At 61.5% G+C, this 20,751-nt stretch overlaps 1 protein-coding gene across 1 annotated transcript; it reads left to right on the top strand.

Annotated features, from left to right (window-relative positions):
• Window positions 1–6,815: 6,815 nt before the first annotated feature.
• On the top strand, window positions 6,816–19,763 carry LAD1 (ladinin 1). Its single transcript, XM_082614752.1, has 10 exons — window positions 6,816–6,946; window positions 13,715–13,852; window positions 14,946–15,756; window positions 16,006–16,110; window positions 16,874–16,917; window positions 18,027–18,099; window positions 18,187–18,324; window positions 18,601–18,687; window positions 18,926–19,000; window positions 19,287–19,763. Exons 1-10 carry the CDS (start codon window positions 6,909–6,911, stop codon window positions 19,290–19,292), a joined length of 1,515 nt encoding a protein of 504 aa, XP_082470878.1. The 5' UTR covers window positions 6,816–6,908; the 3' UTR covers window positions 19,293–19,763.
• The last annotated feature ends 988 nt before the right edge of the window (window positions 19,764–20,751 follow it).

Raw genomic sequence — 20,751 nt, 5'->3', positions numbered from 1 at the left:
GCACAGGGCTGTAGCCGGCTTCTGGAGGCCCAGAGAGGGAGACTGAATTGCTCAAGGTCACAGGCCTAGCCAGGGGGACAGAACAGGGCCCTGGACTCCCCATAGGTGGACAGAGCTCTGGTCTCCCGGCCAGAGGCAGTGGTCCGGGGGCCTGAGCGGGTGGCCCACCTCTGGCCCCGGGTCAGCACCCACCTGGCTCCACCGGTTGACATGGGCTGGGTGAGCCCCACCCTTGGCTCTGGGCTCAGGAGAGAAGTATGGCCACACCTAGATGCCAGGGCAGGTTTTCCAACCCGGGAGCCCCGGGGAGGAGTGTGTGTGTGTGTGTGTGTGCGTGCGCATATGCGCTCGTGGCCGTCCATCGGAAGGGGTGAGCCTGGTGTGTGTGTCCGTGTGCCCGTGAGGGTGGTGGCTTGCTTGCCCTTCAGTGTGATGGATGCCCACATGGCCCTCGTTTTAGAATTTTCCGGATGCAATTCTCCTGATTGGATCTCTGTGACCCAACTTTCTACTGCTCCACTGCCCGCTGAGGAAACCGGGTTACTGCAGTGAAGTTTCCATAAAGCTACATGTATTCAGTGAAAAGGGTTCTCTTTTTCTCAAGTATGCATGCATTCATTCTATTATTTTAGTATCAAGATACTCTGTACTTAAGGGGTGGGAGCACAGGAAGTGGTAATTGTTGTCTTCTAATTTCTTACTTCAAAAAGCAAAATGGTGGGGCTTCCCTGGTGGCGCAGTGGTTGAGAGTCCGCCTGCCGATGCAGGGGACACGGGTTCATGCCCCGGTCCAGGAAGATCCCACGTGCTGCGGAGCGGCTGGGCCCGTGAGCCATGGCCGCTGAGCCTGCACGTCCAGAGCCTGTGCTCTGCAACGGGAGAGGCCGCAACAGTGAGAGGCCCACGTACCGCAAAAACAAAAACAAAGACAAAAAAAAAACAAACAAAAAAGACCCCAAAATGGTGGCAACACCATTTGTGTATTCATATTTTAAAAAGTATTATTACTTGGTGAAACCCAAAGCCAGGGAACCACTGCCCTGGATTCTTTAGGGTGTGGGTCTTACCTCCCAGTCACAGTCAGGCTGTGACTTCCAACCCCTCTGGCCTGGGGCCGGGGATCCCCTGGTCTCCACTCTGGCCTCTTTGGGGAGAAAGAAGCTGCCTTATGTCCTGTGTAGACAGGGGTTGGGGCTGGGGATTCCAGAGCCCGATGTCTTCCTTGGGAGGGGAAGAGAGAGGGGGCTCCCTCCTCGTGCCGGCTGGGGAGTCTTGAAAACTCCCCTCCTGGACCAGGGGATTCCCAGGGTGATAAGCCCTGCCTTCCTGGATTCTCCCCAGGGGAAGTGGCCAGCACAGGCTCACAGCTATTAACAGATGCACAGAATTATACGGTGAACACCTCTGTGTCAACCACTCATTTTAAGAACTAGGGAACTGCAATTCAATATCTTGTAATTATCTATAACAGAAAATAATCTGAAAATAAGTAAGTAAATAATTACATAAATATATATGTATAACTGAACCAGTTTGCTGTACACCTGAAACTAACACGATATTGTAAATCAACTATACTTCGATTAAAAAAAAAGAATTAGGTTATTGCAAATGCTTTTGAAGCCCCTGCACACCCCTCTCCAACCATAACACTTCCCCTCCACAAAGGTAAAAGCGATCCTCAGTTTTTTTGTGTGTGTGGTACGCGGGCCTCTCACTGTTGTGGCCTCTCCCGTTGCGGAGCACAGGCTCCGGACGCGCAGGCTCAGCGGCCATGGCTCACGGGCCCAGCCGCTCCGCAGCACGTGGGATCCTCCTGGACTGGGGCATGAACCCGCGTCCCCTGCATCAGCAGGCAACCACTGCGCCACCAGGGAAGCCCGCGATCCTCAGTTTTGCGTGCTTTATTCCCCTGGTTCTCGATGTTTCTGGCTCCCAAAACAATGCATTGTGTCTTTTTGTCGACCTGACATAAATGCATGCTTTTGTTTGTTTGTTTGTTTAAATAAATTTCTTTCTTGTAACTTTGCTCTGTTTAGATTATGTAGTTTTTGTTCAGTTATGAGAACAATCCTTACAGGATGGTGGATTATTGGCTAGCTTAATGGATGGAATAAGAAAGTGGAAAATGTAAAATGTCAGGAAACATACATTCAGAGCTTAGATAAGTTTGTTCTCTGAACCTAAACTGGCTAATCCATTAAACACAATCTCCTCAGAAAAAAGCATGAAGATTCTACTAACTGATACATAGGGCTTCCTCATTCCAATAAAAGTAGATATACCAACTAATCTAGAAGCTAAGCTGAAATACAAAGAAGAAATCCCATTTAGAAGAATACCCCAGTTTCAAGATAAAATGCATGCATTTAAATGTGGTTGAAAGTTGGCACAAGATACTAAATTCTTCCCCAAGATAGAAAGCACAAATGAAGATAGGGGAGGAGTCTCACTTTATGATCTTGCTCTCAAATTGCTTAGTGTGGACTTCCCTGGTGGTACAGTGGTTAAGAATCCGCCTGCCAGTGCAGGGGACACAGGTTCGAGCCCTGGTCCGGGAAGATCCCACATGCCGCGGAGCAACTAAGCCCATGGGTCACAACTACTGAGCCCACGTGCCACAACGACTGAAGCCGGTGCGCCTAGAGCCCGTGCTCCACGACAAGAGAAACCACCGCAGTGAGAAGCCCGTGCACCGCAACGAAGAGTAGTCCCTGCTTGCCACAACTAGAGAAAGCCGGCGCACAGCAACGAAGACCCAACGCAGCCCTAAATAAATTTTTAAAAATTGCTTAGCGCTCCTCCACTTGCGAATACACTTGAGACAGTAGGTGTGGTTGCGCCTGGAGAGGACCCCGAAGCGGTGCTCGCTGGGGCTGGCTTTCTCATAGGCCACCTCCATGCAGATCTCACACACCATGTCCTTGCTGCACTGCACAGCAGACGAGCGCTCCACGTCCTTCTCATGGGCCTCGAAATGCATGCTTCTGCCTCGAAGGTCATTAGAGGTGAAGATTGTAAACTTCTCCCCTGTGAAAGAACGAAATGATGAAATACCACCATTTACTCACACTTTCTCCTGTGAATAGACCTCTGGGGGGTTTCCAGAGTTTTGCTACTAATAGCCAGTGCTACCTTGGATGTTCTGAGCTCCTGCTTGGTGCCCATGGTCAAGGTGCCAGGCCATCAGCACTTGCTGGTTTCCAAGTACACTCCTGCAGCAATGTACCATCAGGGTGACCCAGATCCTGGAGAAGGGTCCTAGACGCTGAGAGGCTCTGACCTAGCCTCCCAGGTGACACAGAGGGGATCTCGGGCTGTCTGGGGTTTCCTGTTCTCCTTCCAAAAGCAAGTTAGTGCAATTCTGTAAACCTACCACGCTAAGTGCTAGTGTAGACACGGGGGTGAATGAAACACTCCTGCTCTCCCCAAGACGCTTGGGGCGTTGAACCACGGGCACGGATGCCCTGAGCACCACCCCTGCCCTTGTGACCGTCCCCTTCTCCCGCCCGCCCTGCACAAGTCCTCGGGTGCCGTGGAAAATGCAGGCCAGGCTGTCCTGAGCCCCGCCCCGATGTCCAGCCATGTGCTGGACAGCTCCCCGGGCTGTCCTTGGGGCCCTCACATTCCAATGGCTGAGGCCAGGGACGCTGCTGAGCTCCTCACAGGGTGCAGACAGCCCCACACCAAGAGCTCTCAGGCCCCAGGTGTCAATACTGAGGCTGAGGCCCCTCGGGCTAAGGTCACCGGCCTTAGCCTTCACTGGCCCCTCAAGGTAGCAAGTGGGAGTCACCTGGCCTTCTCCCCTCCACCCAGCAGCCAGCCCCATGACCATTCGGCCTTCCAGGCCTCCGGCCAACCCCTCCTCCCCTCCTCTGTGCTCAAGTCCTTCTTTTTATGGACTTAAAAGTAGTCCCCTCGGTGGTGGTCTCCCCCCTGAAGCCTGGTCAGTCTTGCTCTCAAAGTCTCGGGGGCCTTCCCACTCAGAGGCCATCTGCCTTGTCATTGTCAGCTATTGTGCAGGGTCATGGCCAAGTCCTGAGCTCAGGGCAGCATGAGGATCCCTTTCCCGGTGCCGTGACGGCCACACGATGCTTCGGGCACACGAGCCCCTCTCCTTGTGGAACCACCTTCCACTCGAGACCCCACATCTCCGTTCACGCCCCGTCCTGTAGCGGGTCCCCCGCCCCCTTCTCTGATGAGTGAATTCCACTCAACCTTCAAGCCCAACCCAGATGTTCCCTCCCCTTGCAGGCATCCCCAACCCCTCCACGAGAACTAATCTCTCCTGATGACAGTTTCAATTTTCATCACAGCCTGTCTTGAACATGGCTTGGATGTAAGGACGCTTAGGAGTACATGTGTGTACCTATGCTTATGCACACGTGTGTGTCTGTATGCTTATGCACACGTGTGTGTACGCATGATTAGGAACACATGTGGGTTAGGAGAACATGTGGACGTGCACCAGCATGTGTGTGCCTCCACTGCCAAGCTGGGACTGTCTTGGGGTCAGGATCCGAGTCCCCACCATCTTTGTGTCATTGAAAGCCAGCGCTGTTTGCTGATTGTAGCAGGTAGAATTATGTTCCCGCACAAAAAAATGGTCAGTCCCTAAGCCCTGGTAGCTGTGAATGTGACCTCACTGGGAAATCGGGTCTTTGCAGATGTGATCAAGTTTAAATGTGGTCATATTGGATCAGGGTGGGCTGTAATGCAAGGACTGATGTCTTGATAAGAAGAGGGAACTTTGGACGCGGGCGCAGAGACACCGGGACGGCTCCCTGGGACTCTGAAGAAGGCAGACATGGAGTCACGTGGCGGCAGGCCCAGGGTGGCCAGCCACCAGCAGCAGGACGACAAACGCAAAGAAAGGTCCTGCCCTAGAGCCTCTGGAGGGAGCATGGCTCTGCTGATGCACTTCTAGCCTTCAGAACTGTGGGAAAATAAATATCTGTTGTTTTTAAGCCACCTAGTTGGTGACGCTTTGTCACCACCGCCCTGACATAGCACCAAGCACAGTGCCTGGGACACAGGAAGGGTCTAGTGAATATACAATGCCTGCCCTCAAGGAACTTTTGGGGCACTAACATGCCCATAATTCACTTTTCCTTACTTCTGGAGCTGTCTACACACCAATCTTCCGTGTCTTTGGGTTTTTGTGTCCATAGACAGGGTGCTGGAGTTTGGGCTTTTGGAGACACCGCTTACTCTCTGCTGGTTTCATGAAGTGTCCCTGGAAAGGCCAGGCTTCAAGTGACTGGGATCGTTTGTCCTTCTCTGTTGAGATGTTACCACTGACAAACCATGGGAAGGACATTCTCTCGGTCCCCAGGGGTCAGCAGGCTCCCCAGGAAGTGTTGGGCCCCAAATCCCAGCATCCAGGGACCTGGGTTATTACCAGCCCCTCTTTCTCTTTCCCTGGAAGAGCCAATGGCCCAGGGCCTGCCTTGGCCTCTGCAGGAGTCTTGTCAGCCCTCCCACTGCTCACCCCAGGATCACCAGCACGCAACCACGGACTCGTGTGATCCCCACAACCTGGAAGGAAGCTGGGCAAAGTATCATTCTTCCCACTACACACATGAGGAAACAGATTTGCCCCACGTCACATGTTTCATACACGTCAGAGCCCAAAGCCCCGTCTCCAGGCTCCCAGTCCAGCTCTCATTCCTTGAACCTCACTCCTCACCTCCTTTGGCCAAGAAGGAAGGCTCCCTGGAGGAGGGGGCATTTGGGGACAGAGACGCCTTAGCAGGCTAGCTGTGTGTGTGTGTCCCAGCTTCTGCTTAGAGGCTGGCTTGCCCTTTACTGGGAGATCTCAGAGCTGGAGGGTATTGTAGAGACCAGCAGCTCGGGATCAATGCCACAGGGAGGCCAGGCTGGTCAGCGAGACCCAGCAGGGCAGACGCTGTCAGTTCCACCTCCCTCTTCTCCTGCTGGTGCCTGGGGCTGCACCAGTTCTGATGCGTCGGGAAGATAAGACTCCGAGACTTGGGGACTGACCATCCCTGGTCTCCCTGAGGCCGGCTCCCGGGCGGGCGGCGCGTGGCACCCGGCAGCCGGATGCGCACTTAAAGGGAGCCAGGTGGTGCCTCACTTGCTCCAAACTCCAGTGCTAGTTCCCTGTCCACTGCTCCCTTCCGGGGAAAGCCGAGCTTCCCCCGCCTGGTTCCACACTCAGCCCCTCCAGCCCAAAGTCCAGACCAGCCTGCGAGGAGGCCGCCTCCGACGTCTTGGCTTTTTCAGAGCCGGAGGCACTCCAGGGTGCACAGAATGGAACCCAGGCTCTCCTTTCGGGAGGGGTGGGCTTTGCTCCGGGCGTGCCTGCAGTTTTGCGCGCGGCACAGAGGAAGCGCGCCCCGCGCTCTCCCGGGGTCTCGGTGCGGCGGGCCGGAGCGCAGAGCCGGGAGGGCTCTCCAGACCCCAGACGCGCGCCGGCTCCCACCTGCCCGCCCGCCTCCCGTCTGGGATTCTCGGGGCCGACCCGGTTGGCGGGCGGAGAGCGGGCCCGTCCCCGGGCCCCGGCCCCGGTCCGCGGCACTCGCTGGAGGGAGCGGCCGGGAGGGCTGGCCAGACAGGTCCGGAGCAGGAAGTCCCCGCCCCGCCCCGCCCCGCCCCGCGCGGCCCGGGCTCTCGTCCACCCGGCCGTCCGTTCGTGCATCGGTGCTGCGGCCCGTCCAGGGCGCGCGGCCGGGCGGCTGGGGCGGGGACCGGGGCGGCTCCTTCTGCGACGCGCCTACCCACAGGCCAATCCGGGGCAGCAGGCGGCCCGCGGCTGCGCGGGACGCAGGCCGGGGGGGGGGGATAAGAGGCCAGGTGAGCCTACCTGCGCCGGCGGCCGGCGGGTTGTGCGCGGGTAGGCGCCGAGCGGACACGACGCACGCGGCGGGCGCTCGGGCTCCGGCGGCATGTCAGTCAGCAGGAAGAACTGGGCCGCGCTGTCCAGGTGAGCCCGGGGGCCGGGCCGCTCCTGGGGGCCACAGAGCCGGGGCCACACCTGAAAGCTCGCAGGTGTTCCGCCTGCCCCACCGCCTCCTTCCTCCGCTTGGGGGCTGAGGCACAAGCAGGGTGCCTGGGGTGGGCCGTCGGCCCCTAGAGGCCGGTTCGGGGCACTGGGGAGGCGTTCCGGAGTTACGGCCCAGCCTCATTTCCCGAGAAGCCCCCCTGACGGCCCGCGTTCCTCTGTAGAGAGTTTGAGGGGCCCCGCCCGGGGAGGAGGGTGGGGCGCCGTGCCAGGAGCGGGACAGCACCACTGTGGAGCGCTGGTGAATAGCACCGGGGTGGGGGGGGGGACAGATCCCCTCCCACTGGTGAGGCGCGGGTTCCGAGTGTGGCGTTTCGGGGTGGGGTCTGGGCTGGGTGACCTCACGATAGCTTCTGCCCCGCTCTGGGCTTCAGCCTTTATTTGTGAGCTTGTCCTTCCCAGGGCCTGGGCACTGGGTGTCTTATCCCTGCCTGCGGGACATCCTGTCAGGGTCAGAGAAGCCTGGGGGCGTGTCCAGAAGGCAGCCCCCTCATGTGGTTGGTGACCCCTGAACTCCTTGGGGCCACCCTGCACCTCCCCCAGAGGTGCTTCCATGAGCATCTTCACCTGCAAACCCCCCCCACTGCCCCCTCAGGAGACTGAGGCCCACGTAGTAGATGGAGCGGAGCCCGGAAGGTTCTAGCGGGTAGAAGCTGACCCCTCTCAGGTGGGCGTGTGGGTGGAAGCCCAGGCTGCCTTTACAGGCATGGAGCAGCCCCTCCCAGGCCTTCCCCAGCAAGGTCTCTGGCTCTCCCCACCCCCTTCCCAAGGGCTCCAGAGCTTCTCCAGGGCCGGGGGCCTCCCAGACCCTCAGATCTCACTGCTCTGAAGCACAGTTGCCCGGTCACCCCGCTGCAGAGGGGCCCGCGGGGTCTAGAGAGGGGAAGGATACGCCCCAAGAAAGGAGGAGCTCTGTGCCCTGGACAGGGGCCCGGCCGCCTCAGAGGCTGGACACACCCAGGGAGGGTCTGTACTGAGGGTGGAGGTGGGGGTCAAGGTCTCGGACTCTGTGTGTGGGTCACGGTGCCGGTGTTGACGTGGGAGCGTCTCTGCTTCCAGGCGGGGCCTGTCTGTGTTGGGGTGTGTAGTGCGGACACGTCTGGGTGGATGGTAGGTTCTGACGTTGCCGAGTTTGGACCTTGGGAGTCCAAGTCCATTCGGATGTCCGTTGAAGACCACAGTGCAGGGCGTTGGGTTAAAAACACAAAGCAGGGCTTCCCTGGTGGCGCAGTGGTTGAGAGACCGCCAGCCGATGCAGGGGACATGGGTTCGCGCCCCGGTCCGGGAGGATCCCACATGCCGCGGAGCGGCTGGGCCCGTGAGCCATGGCCGCTGAGCCTGCGCGTCCGGAGCCTGTGCTCCGCAGTGGGAGAGGCCACAACAGTGAGAGGCCCGCGTACCGCAAAAAAAAACAAAACAAAACACAAAACCCACAAAGCAGACATGGCTGAGTCAGGAGCCCCCAGTCTGCTGGGATGTGTGTGACTCTGTGTCTGAGACATGCCTGGATGTGTGTCAGGGTGTGTGCCAGGTGGCCGTGGGGCGCTGGAACTTTTAAAGTGCGAGCAGGGTCTGGTCTTAGCTGGTCCCCTGCTCAGATGGCCCCAGTCTCCCGTGGCTGCAGGGGGGGCCGGGGGCGGCGATCACCAGGCAGCGGGAAGCCCCGGGGACCAGCCCCGGCCCCACCCCCTGGCCCTCCCCAGCCCTGTGGGCAGACACAGCTGTGACCAACGCTCACCCCATGAGGCAGCTGGAGCCGAGGACCCTCCCGCCCTGCTCCCTGGCGAACAAGCCTCAGCTGGCAGGAGGGAAGGGCTGTGAGTCACTGTCAACGGAGCCTCCCGGGCCCTCCTGGGGTCGGGTTTGGGGGGGCGCTGAGGAGGGTGCGAGGAGCGTGGCCCCAGACAGGGCCCAGGTGGGCAGCTGAGGGCCAGCCTGCCGCCTGTCCTTGGCGAGTAGAAATTCAGACGCTCTAGCCCCGGGGCGGGGCAGTGGTGAGCTGCCTGGCCGGGTGCCCTGGTCAGCAGCCTTGCCCTCTCCTCACTGGGCTGGCCTGGTGAGGGTGAGGCGGGGCGGGCTCGTCCGCGGGGGCCGAGGGGTGGGTCTGGGCAGTGGGGGGGGGCGTTAATCATCTCCCTGCCTGGGTCTTGAGCAGCGCTGCCACCTCCCGAGCTGCTCGGTTCTCCCTGACACCTCTCCCTAGACCAGGGGGCTAGAAGGGACCTCATGGACCACCCAGCGTGGCCCCTCGTCGCGTGGAAGCCCTCAGGGGCTGCAGACTGGCCCAAGGTCACGCGGCTAATCAGAGCTGCGTCTCTCAGCCCGGTGCCAGGCCTGAGCTCCCTTTTCTCCTTCCAAGTTCTGCAAATCCTAGCTCCTTGAGCCCCAGGCTTCCACAGAATGCTCTGGGGCAGGCTTCACACCCTTCCCCTGCTGTAACCAGGGCAGCTGAGCCTTGGTCTGTCATATAATGGGCTCCTGTGTGCGATTCAATTGGGGAAAGCAGGGTTCTCCTGGTAAAGCTGCCAGCACTTACACCCCTGCACTCAGCTGCTGCTGAGTGGGAGGATAGACCTCAGGGAGAGTGGCCCTTGGGAGGGAGCAGAACCAGCTGTGGCCTGAGCAGCAGGGCAGAGGTCCTCCAGAAGTCGTTAAGGGAAAAAGAGGTCCCTTGCCCTAAGAATGGAGCTGGTGAGGTCAGGAGTAGGGTGGCTAGCAGTCCTCCCTGGAGGCAAAGAGAGGGATGTGTGTCCCCAGAGGAGGGCCAGGAGGTGGAGGAAAGGGCTGTTGAGAGGGGGCGGCCGCCCAGGGCTGCGGCATCAGCTGGTGACAGTGGCTGGGACTCCCTGGGGCGTGGGACCTACACGGTCCACCCTGGCCTGGCCCTGGCGCCTGAGAGGGCGACGTGTTGGCTGCTGGGTTTCCCCAAACCTGCTTCCCCAGGCTGCGCCACGAGCTCAGGCCTGCGCTGGGCTGGAGGGTCCCACACCTTCCGAGGCCCTCCCGAGCCCCTTCCTCCCCCTGCCTCTGCACTGCTGGGCTCCCGAGAAGGGGGCAGGGCATCCTTCCTGGCCTGTAGCCTTGTGCTTAAGAGGCTGGCCTGTGTTGGAAGCTTGGCTCCTTCTTTTACAAGCTGACCTGTCCTGGGACCGTTATTGACCTCCACGAGCCTCAGAGTCCTCACCTGCAGAATGGAGGTGACCCCCCCACCCCATCCCTCAGGTTGCCGGGGGCCTCTTGTCAGAGGTATCTGGGAGCCGCTGGGAGCAGCACCCAGTGTTGTGTAAGCACATGTTAGAGCCCTCACTTCTGCCTTTATTTATTGATTCGTTAGTCACCGTAGTCAACAAATACTTGTGTGCTCCTGAATGAAGGCCCTTAGTTGCTGTTTGTTTATTCCTGGGCCTCCTGCGGAGCCGCCCAGAAGCCTGGCCTTCCCCCCTCCCACCCTCTCCTCCCCATTTTCTCCTCTTTAGAGGAGGAGCTCTTTGCTTGGTGGAGATAACGTTTCTCCTGGGGTGGGGGTGAGGGGTGACCACGTCACCTGGGTGAGCGGCGGGGTCTTGGGGCAAAGCTGGGGGTCTCGAGGCCCCGAGACCCTCAGGGCGAGGACCCGCCTGGGGTGAGTCACTTCCCGAGACCAGGCTCTGACAGATCACACACCGACTTGTCCCAGGTCCCACAGGCAAACCGGTGGCCCCCCTGAGGGCTGAGCGGCCTGTGTGGGAACGGGCTTGCTCAGGCCCAAGGAATCCCGGGGGCTCCAGCCCAGACGCGCCTATCGGGGGAGGAGCCCCCGCTCGGTGGGCCGGTCTCCCTCGGGGGGGGTGGGGTCCCTCAGCTTTGCAGGGCACAGCTGACCCCAAAGTGTGCACTCAGTTAGGTGGGTCCAGAGGAAAGCGAGCTGAAGTGGACCTTTCTCATCTGGACCCGGGCAGCAAGGAAGGGGTGGGGCATTGGGGCCTGGCCGGAAGGAGCCATGGGTTCCCGTGGAGTGAGTGGATGAATGATCACGGAGGCCCCGGGAATCTGGTTTAAACCCCGCGGTCAAGGCCGTGGGTCCTAGGTTGGAGCCCTGCCCCATCCCCACGCAGGTGGAGTACAGACCTGAGAAGCGGGAGGAACTGAGGTTTTCACCCAGAGCTACCCTGACCCCAGACTTGGGCGGTTCTGGAAGGCTGCCTGGGGCAGTGGGCAGATTGCCGTTGGGGGGTGCCTAGGGTTTGCCCCCCCTTTGCGCTCTTGCTTATCAAGGCAGAGATCTGGTGAGCCCCCGCCCTCCCCAGGGTGGAGGAGCGCCCTGCCCTCCGAAGTCGACACTTGCACTTGGTTCCACATTTGGTGGCGCTTGTGTGTTCCGGGTGGTGCCGTGGTGGACGCGCCCCGTCCTGCGGTCTTTTCTCTCCCTGCAGGGCAACTCCTCCACACTTTCTTTTCAAACCTTTCATACCCTGTCCACTCTGCCTCATTTGCCCATCTTTGAAAAGAAAACAGGACTTGAGATCTTGTTTATTGTATGTAACCGACACCTCAATTAAGGCAGCCGTCTTTGCATCCACGTCCTTCTCCAGGTACTGTGTCATCTTGGTGGCTTTTCTTCTCGTTAAACCTTCTCAGCAGAGTTGCCGGCCGTCACCAGCTCCTCTTTCTCGGGTCCCCTTCTCCCCTTACTGGTGCAGTCGGGCTCTTTCTAAGGGTCCAGAAGCCTCTGTGCTCAACACTGCCTCCTGGTGGTCTTGCCCTTCCAGCGGTGTGGACAGGGCTGGCTGCTCTCCAGGTCAACTCCTCCCGGGTTTCCTCCTTGGCTCCCTCCTCTCCCACTGCCGCGGACATCTCACCAAACCCCTTCCTCCCTGATGGTCCCCATCCTTCTAAGAGCAGCACCAGGAACTGCTCAGGCCAGAAAATCTAGTTTGCCTTGATTTTTCTCCTTTCCTCGCCCCTCATCCCCATCCAGCCCATCAGCAAACCCAGTTGGCTCTGTCTTCAAAACGTGTCCCGAATCCATCCCTTTTCCCATCTCACTGTCACCACCCCAGGTCACATCACTGTAGCTCGCGCCCTGGCAAGGGCCCCCCACCCCCACCCCCGGCCCAGTCCCTCTCCTCCGCCTTCTGCAGTCCTATCACCATACAGCAGCCGGAGAGGTTTAAAATAGTGACCATAATAAGTCTTACCACGTCCCGCTCGGTGTGAAACTATCCAGTGTCTTCCCGCACCCTGGAATAAACCCACGCTCTCCCGCGTCCCCGGGCCTCCTGCCCTGGCTCCCGTCCCCTGAGCACGGCCCTCCGGCCGAGGCCTGTGCTGTGCTGCCCCCTCCCCCTGACCCAGGCCCTCTGGTCCTTGGGGCCCTCTCCCCTCCAGGCGTCCTCAGTCTCTTCCTGACGTTTTGTTCACGTGCGGGCTCCTTGCTCCCTGTCTGACTCCCCCACCTGGCACGCGCCCCAAAGGGCAGAACCCCGTCGGGCTCCTTCCCAGTCCCCGGAACCTGCCTGCCTGTAGACTGAGCTCAAAACATGTGAGTTCCGTGACGATCAGATCAGCAGATGTGATGCTGGACTTGGAAAAAAGGATCAGGGCCGTCGTGTGGGGGCTCCTCTTCCTCTTAGCGGGGAAAATGGAGGCAAGGAAGGTACCTGCCCGCAGGCAGGAGGACCAAGCGGAGGCCCTTCTGACCTGGGCCCCAGACCAGCACTGGGGGGCTACTCCCAGTCCTCACGGCCTAAGCTTCTCCTGCGGCTCTGGGTGAAGCATCGCCTCCCTCCCTCTGACCTCCAGGCTTGCTCGTCCCTCCCCTCTGCCTGGACCTCGGGTTTCTCCCGGCCCTGGCCTGACCCCTTCCTGAGATTCAGCCCGCGTTCAGGCTCTGCTGGGGCCTCTGCTGATGCACCAGCCCCAGTAACCTTTCCCTCCCTGTGCAGAGCTGGGGGGCTACTGGTGGACACACTTGTCTTTCTCAGTATTTGGCAGGTGTCTCCCAGGCAGGGGCGCTGCCCCGGTCTGTGAAGCCGCAGTTTCCGACGGGGCGCTGGCCCAGCACAGTTCCTCGGGGATATTTGCTCTTTGGTTGGGATGGAGGGTGGGGATGGGTCGGGGCGGGGGGTGGGGGGATAGGTGCATAAGGATGACGGGTGGGCAGGGCGGTGGAGGTGATGGGGGAGGGCTGTTTGCAGGGACAGGAGGTTGGATGGCTGCGTGATTGAAGGCGGGGGTGGGTGGCTGGTAGGCCCTGTGATGCAGGAACCAAAAGCAGGGTGTGGCCCCTGCCCCCGGCACCTGAGAGCTGGTTCTCGGAAGCCGAAGAGGCTGCCGGGGCTCCTGGGAGGTGAAGGGAGTGCTGCCGGGCCCTCCCCGGCTGTAACCGGTCTCAGTGTGGAGTCTCCCCCTCTGGAGAGCCGAGAAGTCCCACGGGGAGCTGTGTAGCTGAGGATGTTTCTCTGCAGTTGTCCACTGAGGGATTTCATCTAATTCCCCGGACCAGAGAGAGAGGGCAGCTTGTCAGGTTCACCCACCTCCTTCAGGCAGAGCTGCGCCTGCCCTCCCACGTCCCTGGGCGCCCCGGAGCATGGGCCCCCATCCCACTCGGGGGTCCAGGGTGGAGTCTAGCCCAGCGTCCCCCTGGGGGTGTCGCCGTGCAGGCTGGGGTGGCGGGCCGTGTGGGCTGCACTGACCCCTGTCCCCCACCAGCCTGGCCAGGCAGTGGACCCTGGAGGATGACGAGGAACAGGAACGGGAACGGCGGCGGCGACACCGGAACCTGAGCTCCACCACGGACGACGAGGTGGCCCAGCCTGCCCAGGATGGAGCCCCGGCAGCCCCAGAGAGGTGCGGGGTGGGGAGGCGGTGCTCCGGTCCCGGCTGACGGGCGGACCGGCTGCCCCTGCCTGGAGAACCAGGCTGGACTTCGTGGGTCCCACACTCATCAGGACAGCCAGTGGGACCAGTGTTCATGAGACACGCAGCCTTTGCTGGACGTTTTGTGAGCGTAACTCAGTCCTTCCAGGTTCCCGAGAGGGAGGGTCCTAACCCGTCTCACAGGTAGAGAAGCTGGTCAGAGAGCGCACGGGTTGTCCCCCTGGAGAGCGGGGGCCACGGGCGTCGTCCACGTCTGTCAGGCCCTGTTCAAGCCGGCTGCCTCCCTCTAACCCGGACCCTCCGTGGTCCGCCTCTGACCGCAGGAGCGTGGGGGCTGGTCTGGCCACCAGATCTGAGGGTCAAGAGGGGAAGGTGGAGAAGGGCCGTGTTCACCGGGTGCTCCTGTCTGTCAGGACAGCGCCTGCTCCTGCCATGAGTCTCCTCTCGCCTCCGAAGAAGCCCAGTTTGCAGCCTGGGAAACAGGCTCAGACAGTGAACTATCCTGCCCCAAGTCGCACGGCGAGCAGGTGGTGGAGACGGAAGAGTCTCCTTTGCTGGGGGCTGAGGGCCTCTCATGTTGCCCTTGTTCCCCTGGGTCCCCCAGAGGAGGGACCACAAAGTGTGCATCCTGAGCTGCACCCACGTGGCTGACGGGGCCGGGAGCAACGTCAGAGGCCCGCCCATTAGCTGTGTGACCTGTGCCAGCTCCCTGACTGTCTCTGGTCCTGATCTAAGCCATGAGGGGCGGGGCCTGGCACAGATGAGGTGTTTGTTGATTGGGGCTGAGCATGGAATGGTCACACCTTTCAGGGGTTTATGCATTTCTTTTAAAAGCATCATGTGCTTTGTTCAAAGGATACCTTAGAAGCCCGATGCGTAAAGCAGATAAAAGGGATCCTGATTTAAGCGATGGTGGTTGGGGGCGGGGCACGGCCTTCCTTCCTCGCCCCTCCCACGTGGCCCCAGAGGCATCTTCACTGGGTCGGAGGGCACCCCAGGGTCTCTCCCACCTCTGCCGGCCTCTGACCCTGTCTCCCGCCCCATCTCCCATCTTTCGACTCAGACTGCCGAGCGTGGAGGAAATGGAGGTCTCCCCCCGACCACCCCTAGACCCCAGAGGTGAGGACGAGGACGGGCGGGCCGTCCTCAGGGCACGGCAGGAGCGGAGGCAGAGGCCGCGGGAGGCGGAGGTCGCGCGGGCCCCCGTCCGGGAGCAGCTGGCCGCAGAGGAGGAGGACGGCGCGGGCACCGGGCAGGCCAGGCAGCTGCCCCTGGCGCCCGAGGAGGAGCTGGGGTTGCTGCCTTGCCGGAGCCCAAGCCGGGAGCAGCGGAGCTCCTGGGTCCGGGAGGAGGAGAGCTTGGTGGGCAGGGAGCCGGGATGCAGCAGGAAGGGGGGCTCAGAGAAGCCCTCTGTGCCAGAGAAGACATTAGCGCCTGCAAAGAGCCTGGACGCCAAGGAAATCTCCGCCTCCGGGAAGACCCCCAGCCCTGAGAAAGTGTCTGTGTCCCAGAAGATCGCAGTGTTGGAGAAAAGAACCATCTTGGGAAAGAGGTTGGTTCTGGAAAAAACAAGTGTCTTGGAGAAGCTGCCGTCCCCAGGGAAGACGTCGGACTCAGAAAAGAGACTGACGTCTGAGAAAGCAGCAGTCTTTGAGAAGACCCCGGCCCCTGAGACGCGGCTGGCCCCAGCGAGGGCGGCGGCCCCAGGGCAGCCCCAGGCCCAGGAGCAGCCAGCCTCTGCGCGGAGCCCGTCCACCCCTAAGGGGCAGGGGAGGGCCGGCCCCGAGCAGGAGCCCCCGTCCTCGGCGGGGCTGCGGGAGCTGGGGGCAGAGCGTCCGGCTGTGACTTGCCACCTCCCACCCATCACTCTCCAGGTTGGCGGTGCCCCTGCCCACCCTTCTAGTCCTGTCCTCCTGCCTCTAGGCCGGCCTTGGCTGTTTCTTCCTCTCTCCCTACCTGCTCCACCATGGTCAGGGTAGCGGACCTGGGAGGAGGCACGGGGCTGTCTTGCTACCTGCTTCCCCCTGCAGCTCCTGGGATGAGCCAGGCCAGTGGTGCCCCCGTGGCAGCTCGGGCTCGGGGTACCCTGGCCTTCCATGTGATACTCCCCCTGCTCCATCCAGATGAAAATCCCTAGCGAGGAGGACGAGGCGGACACACCCTCGCCCACCCAGGCCACCTACAGCAGCTCCCTGAAGCGCACCAGCCCCAGGACCATCTCCTTTCGGGTGAGGCCTGGGTCCCTTTGTCTCCCATCCGCTGGAGGGCATGCCGAGGAAAGCAGCCCCCGTTACGGCCCAGGGCCCTGGCTTAGACACCAGGGACGTTGTACGCAGACACAGGGCTTTTGGATGCCCGAGGGTGGCCAAGAGCAGATGGGGTTGGATCAAGTGAAGCACCGGTTAATGGCTGGAGGTGGGTGTGGACGAGACCCAGCAGCCCCAGGTGGTGGGCACAGCTAGCGTGCAGGAGGGCGGCGCAGGCGGACTGTGGGGAGAGCCTCTCCTCCAGGAGGGAGGTGGGTGGGAGCTGTCCCGGTGCCTGCCACCCTGCCTTGCCCCAGGAGTACAAATCACGTGGACCAGGGCTGGTCCTCTCGCTTTATGCCAGAATTTACTCCTGGTTCCTCTGTTTACTGGGTCACTCACTCACTTTTTGACTGATCGCGCGCTGTGCCAGGCCCTGGGGAGAGGCAGGAGACCTGCTGCTGGCCGGTGCCTGTCCCTGCCCTACAGGGCTCGGGGCGGTGGGTAAGCAAGCGGGAAGCGGGTGGTTGCAGCTGCCCCAAGAAGGCCTGGGGGCGACAAGGAGGGGCTGCTGACCCGGCCTGGTGGGTGGGGCCGTGTCCCAGACCCTTTAATGGGGGTTGGATTGGGGGTTGAGCAGAGGTGGGTGGGAGGCCCCAGGAGGGGGATGTGTTCTGAAGCTGAACCCTCCCTTTGAGGAGGCCGCGGCTGACCCCACTCACGGGCACCTTCCTTCTCGTTTCAGATGAGCCTCCGGAGAGACCACTCAGAGGCAGCCTTAACCCGCAGGTCAGGGGCCCAGAGGCTGTCCTCTCCCGTCTGCTCCGTCCTGCTTATGCTGCAGGGTTAGCGGGAGGGACTGAGGCCCGAGATGTGGCACAAGGGGAGGGATGGGGGTGCTGTTTGGAGGAGGCGGGGCTTGGGTGGGGCTGTCCTGAGGCGCAGGGGTGCGGAGGGAGACTGACCAGTGCAGGAAGGGGACACAGCCGCTTCAGCAGGCAGGGCGCGGGCGCCCGGGACTCTGCAAGCTTGATGAGTGCTTCCACCTCCCCCCGACCCCCGCCTCCGCCCACAGCGTCTGTGCAAGCAGCTGGAAGACTGTGTGTTTTTTTTTTTTAAATAACCAACAACAAATGGGGTCTGAAGAGCAGCTGTGCTCATGCGTTGGGAATTTCATGCTCATGCATTGCATCCGTCTGCCCCCAGCCTATCTCTAGGGCAGCAGTGCTGGGCGAGGCCTGGGGGTGGGGATGGGCGCTGGGGTACAAGGTGGATGAGACACGCTGCTGCCCTCGAGCGGCTCACATCAGACATGAAACGTGCAAGAGCCCCACAGCACGGAGGTGCCGGGATGGGCCTGGGAACTGAGGGCTGGAGCCCCTCATGGCTGCGGGAGCTCGGCCCTCGAGAGCTGGGGGCTCGGTCCCAGAGCGATTGGCATCTGAAAGGACTTGAACTAGAGGGAGATTTCCAAGCAGAAGGAAGCTTTGGATTGAGGGGACAGCATGAGGAAAGGCGTGGAGTGTGACATGCACGGTGTCCGGTTGGCGGGCTCCTCAGCATGGGGAGAAAGAGGTGGGGGGACACTGGTGTCAGGAGGGCAGGCACGGCCAGGTTGTGAGTCTTGTACGCTCGTCCGGTGGCCTGAGGACAGGATGGGGTTGGTCGGGGGTGGGGCGACCTGGTGGCTGATGTCCTGCTGAATGGACTGTTTCTAGGGAGGACCGGGGAGCCCCCGGAGTCTGTAGATCGTCACCTTGGCCAAGTCATCATGGTCTCACTCGGTGACTGAGGCCACATTCTCTTTGCCGAAGCGCTGGGGGTGTGGGCGCAGGCCTGGTCTCCCTGGGGGCGGGGGTCTCACCTGGCTTGTCTTGCCCTGTCTTCCCGTCCCGCAGCACCAGCATGAGGCTCCCGGCCAGCTCCTCCACACTGGGCCAGAAGCTGGAGAGATACCACACAGCTGTACAGGTGGGCGAGGCCGGGAACCTGCCTTGCGTGGTGGGCGTGGTCGGCGCCCACCCGCAAGGGTCAGCGGCCTGTGCTCTCCGCTCTCAGAGATCAGGGTCAGTCAGGTCTCCGGGCCCCTCCCGCGCTGAGTTCTTGGTGGCTCCCGTGGACGTCGCCAGCAAGCGCCACCTCTTTGAGAAGGAGCTGGTGGGTCAGGGCCGAGAAGGACCAGCCTCCAGCCGGAGGGTGAGTGGCTCAGGCCGACGACGCTGGGTGTCTGCAAAACCCGGCCCCTGGCCTGGACAGTGCCAGACAGCTCTGTGTCTTCGTGCGTCAGTTTGGGAGAACCTGCCGCTGACTTGAGTTCCCTGCCACTCCTGCTCACGAGCCCCCGTGCCCCTGGCTGTGTGCACAGCCCCAGTGAGGGGGTGCGGGCCCGGCGCCCTGGGCTGGATGGGTGTGGGCAAGGCACAGGCCTCTGGAGACGCCCACCCGACCCCGAGACGGAAGCTCTCTTTTCAGGAGGACTTCCGGCTCTCAGGGGTTGTGACATCGAGGCTCAACCTGTGGATCAGCAGGACCCAGGAGTCAGGAGATGGGGACCCGCAGGTACCCCGGCCCTCCTGAGGTCTCACCACGGGCCCTTTCATGGCAGAATGACCTGTCAGAGGAGGGGCAGCCGCAAAAGTAGTGGAGATATTCTGGGCGTGGGAACGGCGTTGGATAAGCCTGCGGGCCAGAAGGCAGAGAGGAGGGTCTGGGGTCCTCCCTCGGGAGGGGCAGGGGTCTGGGGACCCCGGTGCCGTAAGCCTGAACCTCTGGTCTCCGCCCTGATGCCTGCAACCAGGAGGTGCAGAAAGAGTCAGCAGCCGCCAGGAGGATCCAGTGGAGGAAGAAAGCAGACCCCTCCCTGGATGCCGAGGTGAGGTGGGGGGGCTGCCCTGCGGAGACGCCACACGCCCAGCGCCACGCACACCGACTGGCCTGTGTTTGCACAGCCCCGTTCTCAGGCTGGGCTGTCCCAACCTGGGGAACGCTGGCTGCACCCTCCGCTGGCTTCGCTTCCCCACAGCTGTGCAAGCCCCTACCCCCCTCAACCAGCAGATCTGGGGCCTCTGGCCCAGTGTGGGTGCGGGGCTTGGGGACAGGGGTGCCTCCCTGTCCAGCCCTAGGAACCCGTCTTGTGCTAACAGCCCTTTGCCCCGTAGGTGTGAGAAGCCTTGTCTCGTCACCCCGCTCCCTTTCTGCCCTGGACCTGGGACCAGGAACGTCGGGGGCACTCAGCCAGCTCCTTCCCTGCCCAGCCTCTGGGGCAGGTGCTCCTGGCCCCTTGTCCTGCTGTGGGCACAGTGGATCTTGGGCTCCAGCGCCAGCCTGGGCATAGCACGACTCTCGTCCGCACCTCAGGCCTCAGCGTCCCGTCCAGAGATGGCTCTTCCTCCCAGTCCCTTCCAGGGTCAGGGGCGCCGTCCTGCAAGAAGCCCCGGGTCCCTGCCTGGTCTGAGCCCAGCAGGTGTCTCCGTGTACCTCTCAGAGGCCTGTCCACCTGCTTTGGCCAGGCTGGAAGCATCGCACTGTCTTCCTTGGCCCCGTCCCCTGCTTTGTTCCCCCTCACATCCCCACCTGCTGCTCTGGCCAAGCCATCCTGTGCTCCCCTCCCCCTGTTCTCAGGAAAGAGCCGATAAACTCATTCACTCTCAGGTGTAAGTGACTGATACTACTTTAAAAGCGCTTCCTCCCTGGAGGCTTTGCTGTTAATGGGGACCGTCTGCAGCGTGCGGGGAGGGCTGTTTTGGCTGCGGGCGTGCAGCGGGGAGGCGTTTTCCTCATCACGTGTCCTCACGTTTACGGGGGTTGCTACCCAGTTGTCTAGCATGGTGACCTGAGTGGGGACAGAACTGCCACAAACAGTGCCAGGCCTGCTGTCATATCCCAACACACACGGTCCCCAAATCCGGTCCTCCGTTCCTCTAACCTCGTGGCTCCTGTGGGCTTGGCGGACACTGGGCCAGCTGAGAACCTAGGACAAAGCAAACTCAGAAAGTCTGGTGCCTGTCAAAGCCCTTTGTGCTGTAGTGATAAAGGTAGACGTGTGCGCACAAGCGTACGTGCGTGTGTGTGTGTGTGTGTACGTACACACACGCGTGCACATATGTGTTTTCTTTTAATCGTTAGAACTAAATTAGAACTCTGTTCCCAAGTGCCCCGGAGCCAGCTGCGGGAACACGGGCGCAGAGCCCACGCCCCTCTACCCCCGGCCCAGGCCCACCTGGGAAACCCCAGGGCTCCTCAGAGCACAGCTGGAAGGGTCACCAGGCCCCCGGGCCTGTGGGGCAGACACGGCCAGCCTTGTCCAGCCTCTGTGATTCTGAGTGAGGCTCCTGTCTTGCATCCTGGGGTCCAGGGCACAGGAGGCCCTCGGGGCCCCGTCCGTGACCCCAGGCTGGCCCGTCTCTCGCTGTGGGCTTCCTGGGGCCGGCCCTGTGCCTGCCCGGAGCCGGGGGGCAGCAGGACCTGGAGGGCCTGCCCGGGACGCCTGCACCTGCCACCGACTGGAGTTCCAGGATGAAGCCAGGGGTGGGGCAAACGCTGCCCAGAGACGCGGGCCCTGCCAGGCGGGCCCTGCCAGGAGCTCGGGGTTCAGACGAGGGACCTGCAGGGTTTTGAATGTTC

The sequence above is a fragment of the Mesoplodon mirus genome, assembly GCF_964341445.2.
Source record: "Mesoplodon mirus genome assembly, chromosome: 3".
In the NCBI taxonomy this organism is placed as follows: Eukaryota; Metazoa; Chordata; class Mammalia; order Artiodactyla; family Ziphiidae; genus Mesoplodon; species Mesoplodon mirus.
This window is presented reverse-complemented; position numbering and strand designations above follow the sequence as displayed.

Bases quoted from the DNA above. Each gene is read 5' to 3' on its own strand.
- LAD1 (XM_082614752.1), top strand. From the start codon at position 6,909: ATGTCAGTCAGCAGGAAGAACTGGGCCGCGCTGTCCAG. The intron at 6,947-13,714 runs GTGAGCCCGGGG...GTCCCCCACCAG, and splicing joins AACTGGGCCGCGCTGTCCAG to CCTGGCCAGGCAGTGGACCC. The intron at 18,688-18,925 runs GTACCCCGGCCC...GCCTGCAACCAG, and splicing joins CAGGAGATGGGGACCCGCAG to GAGGTGCAGAAAGAGTCAGC.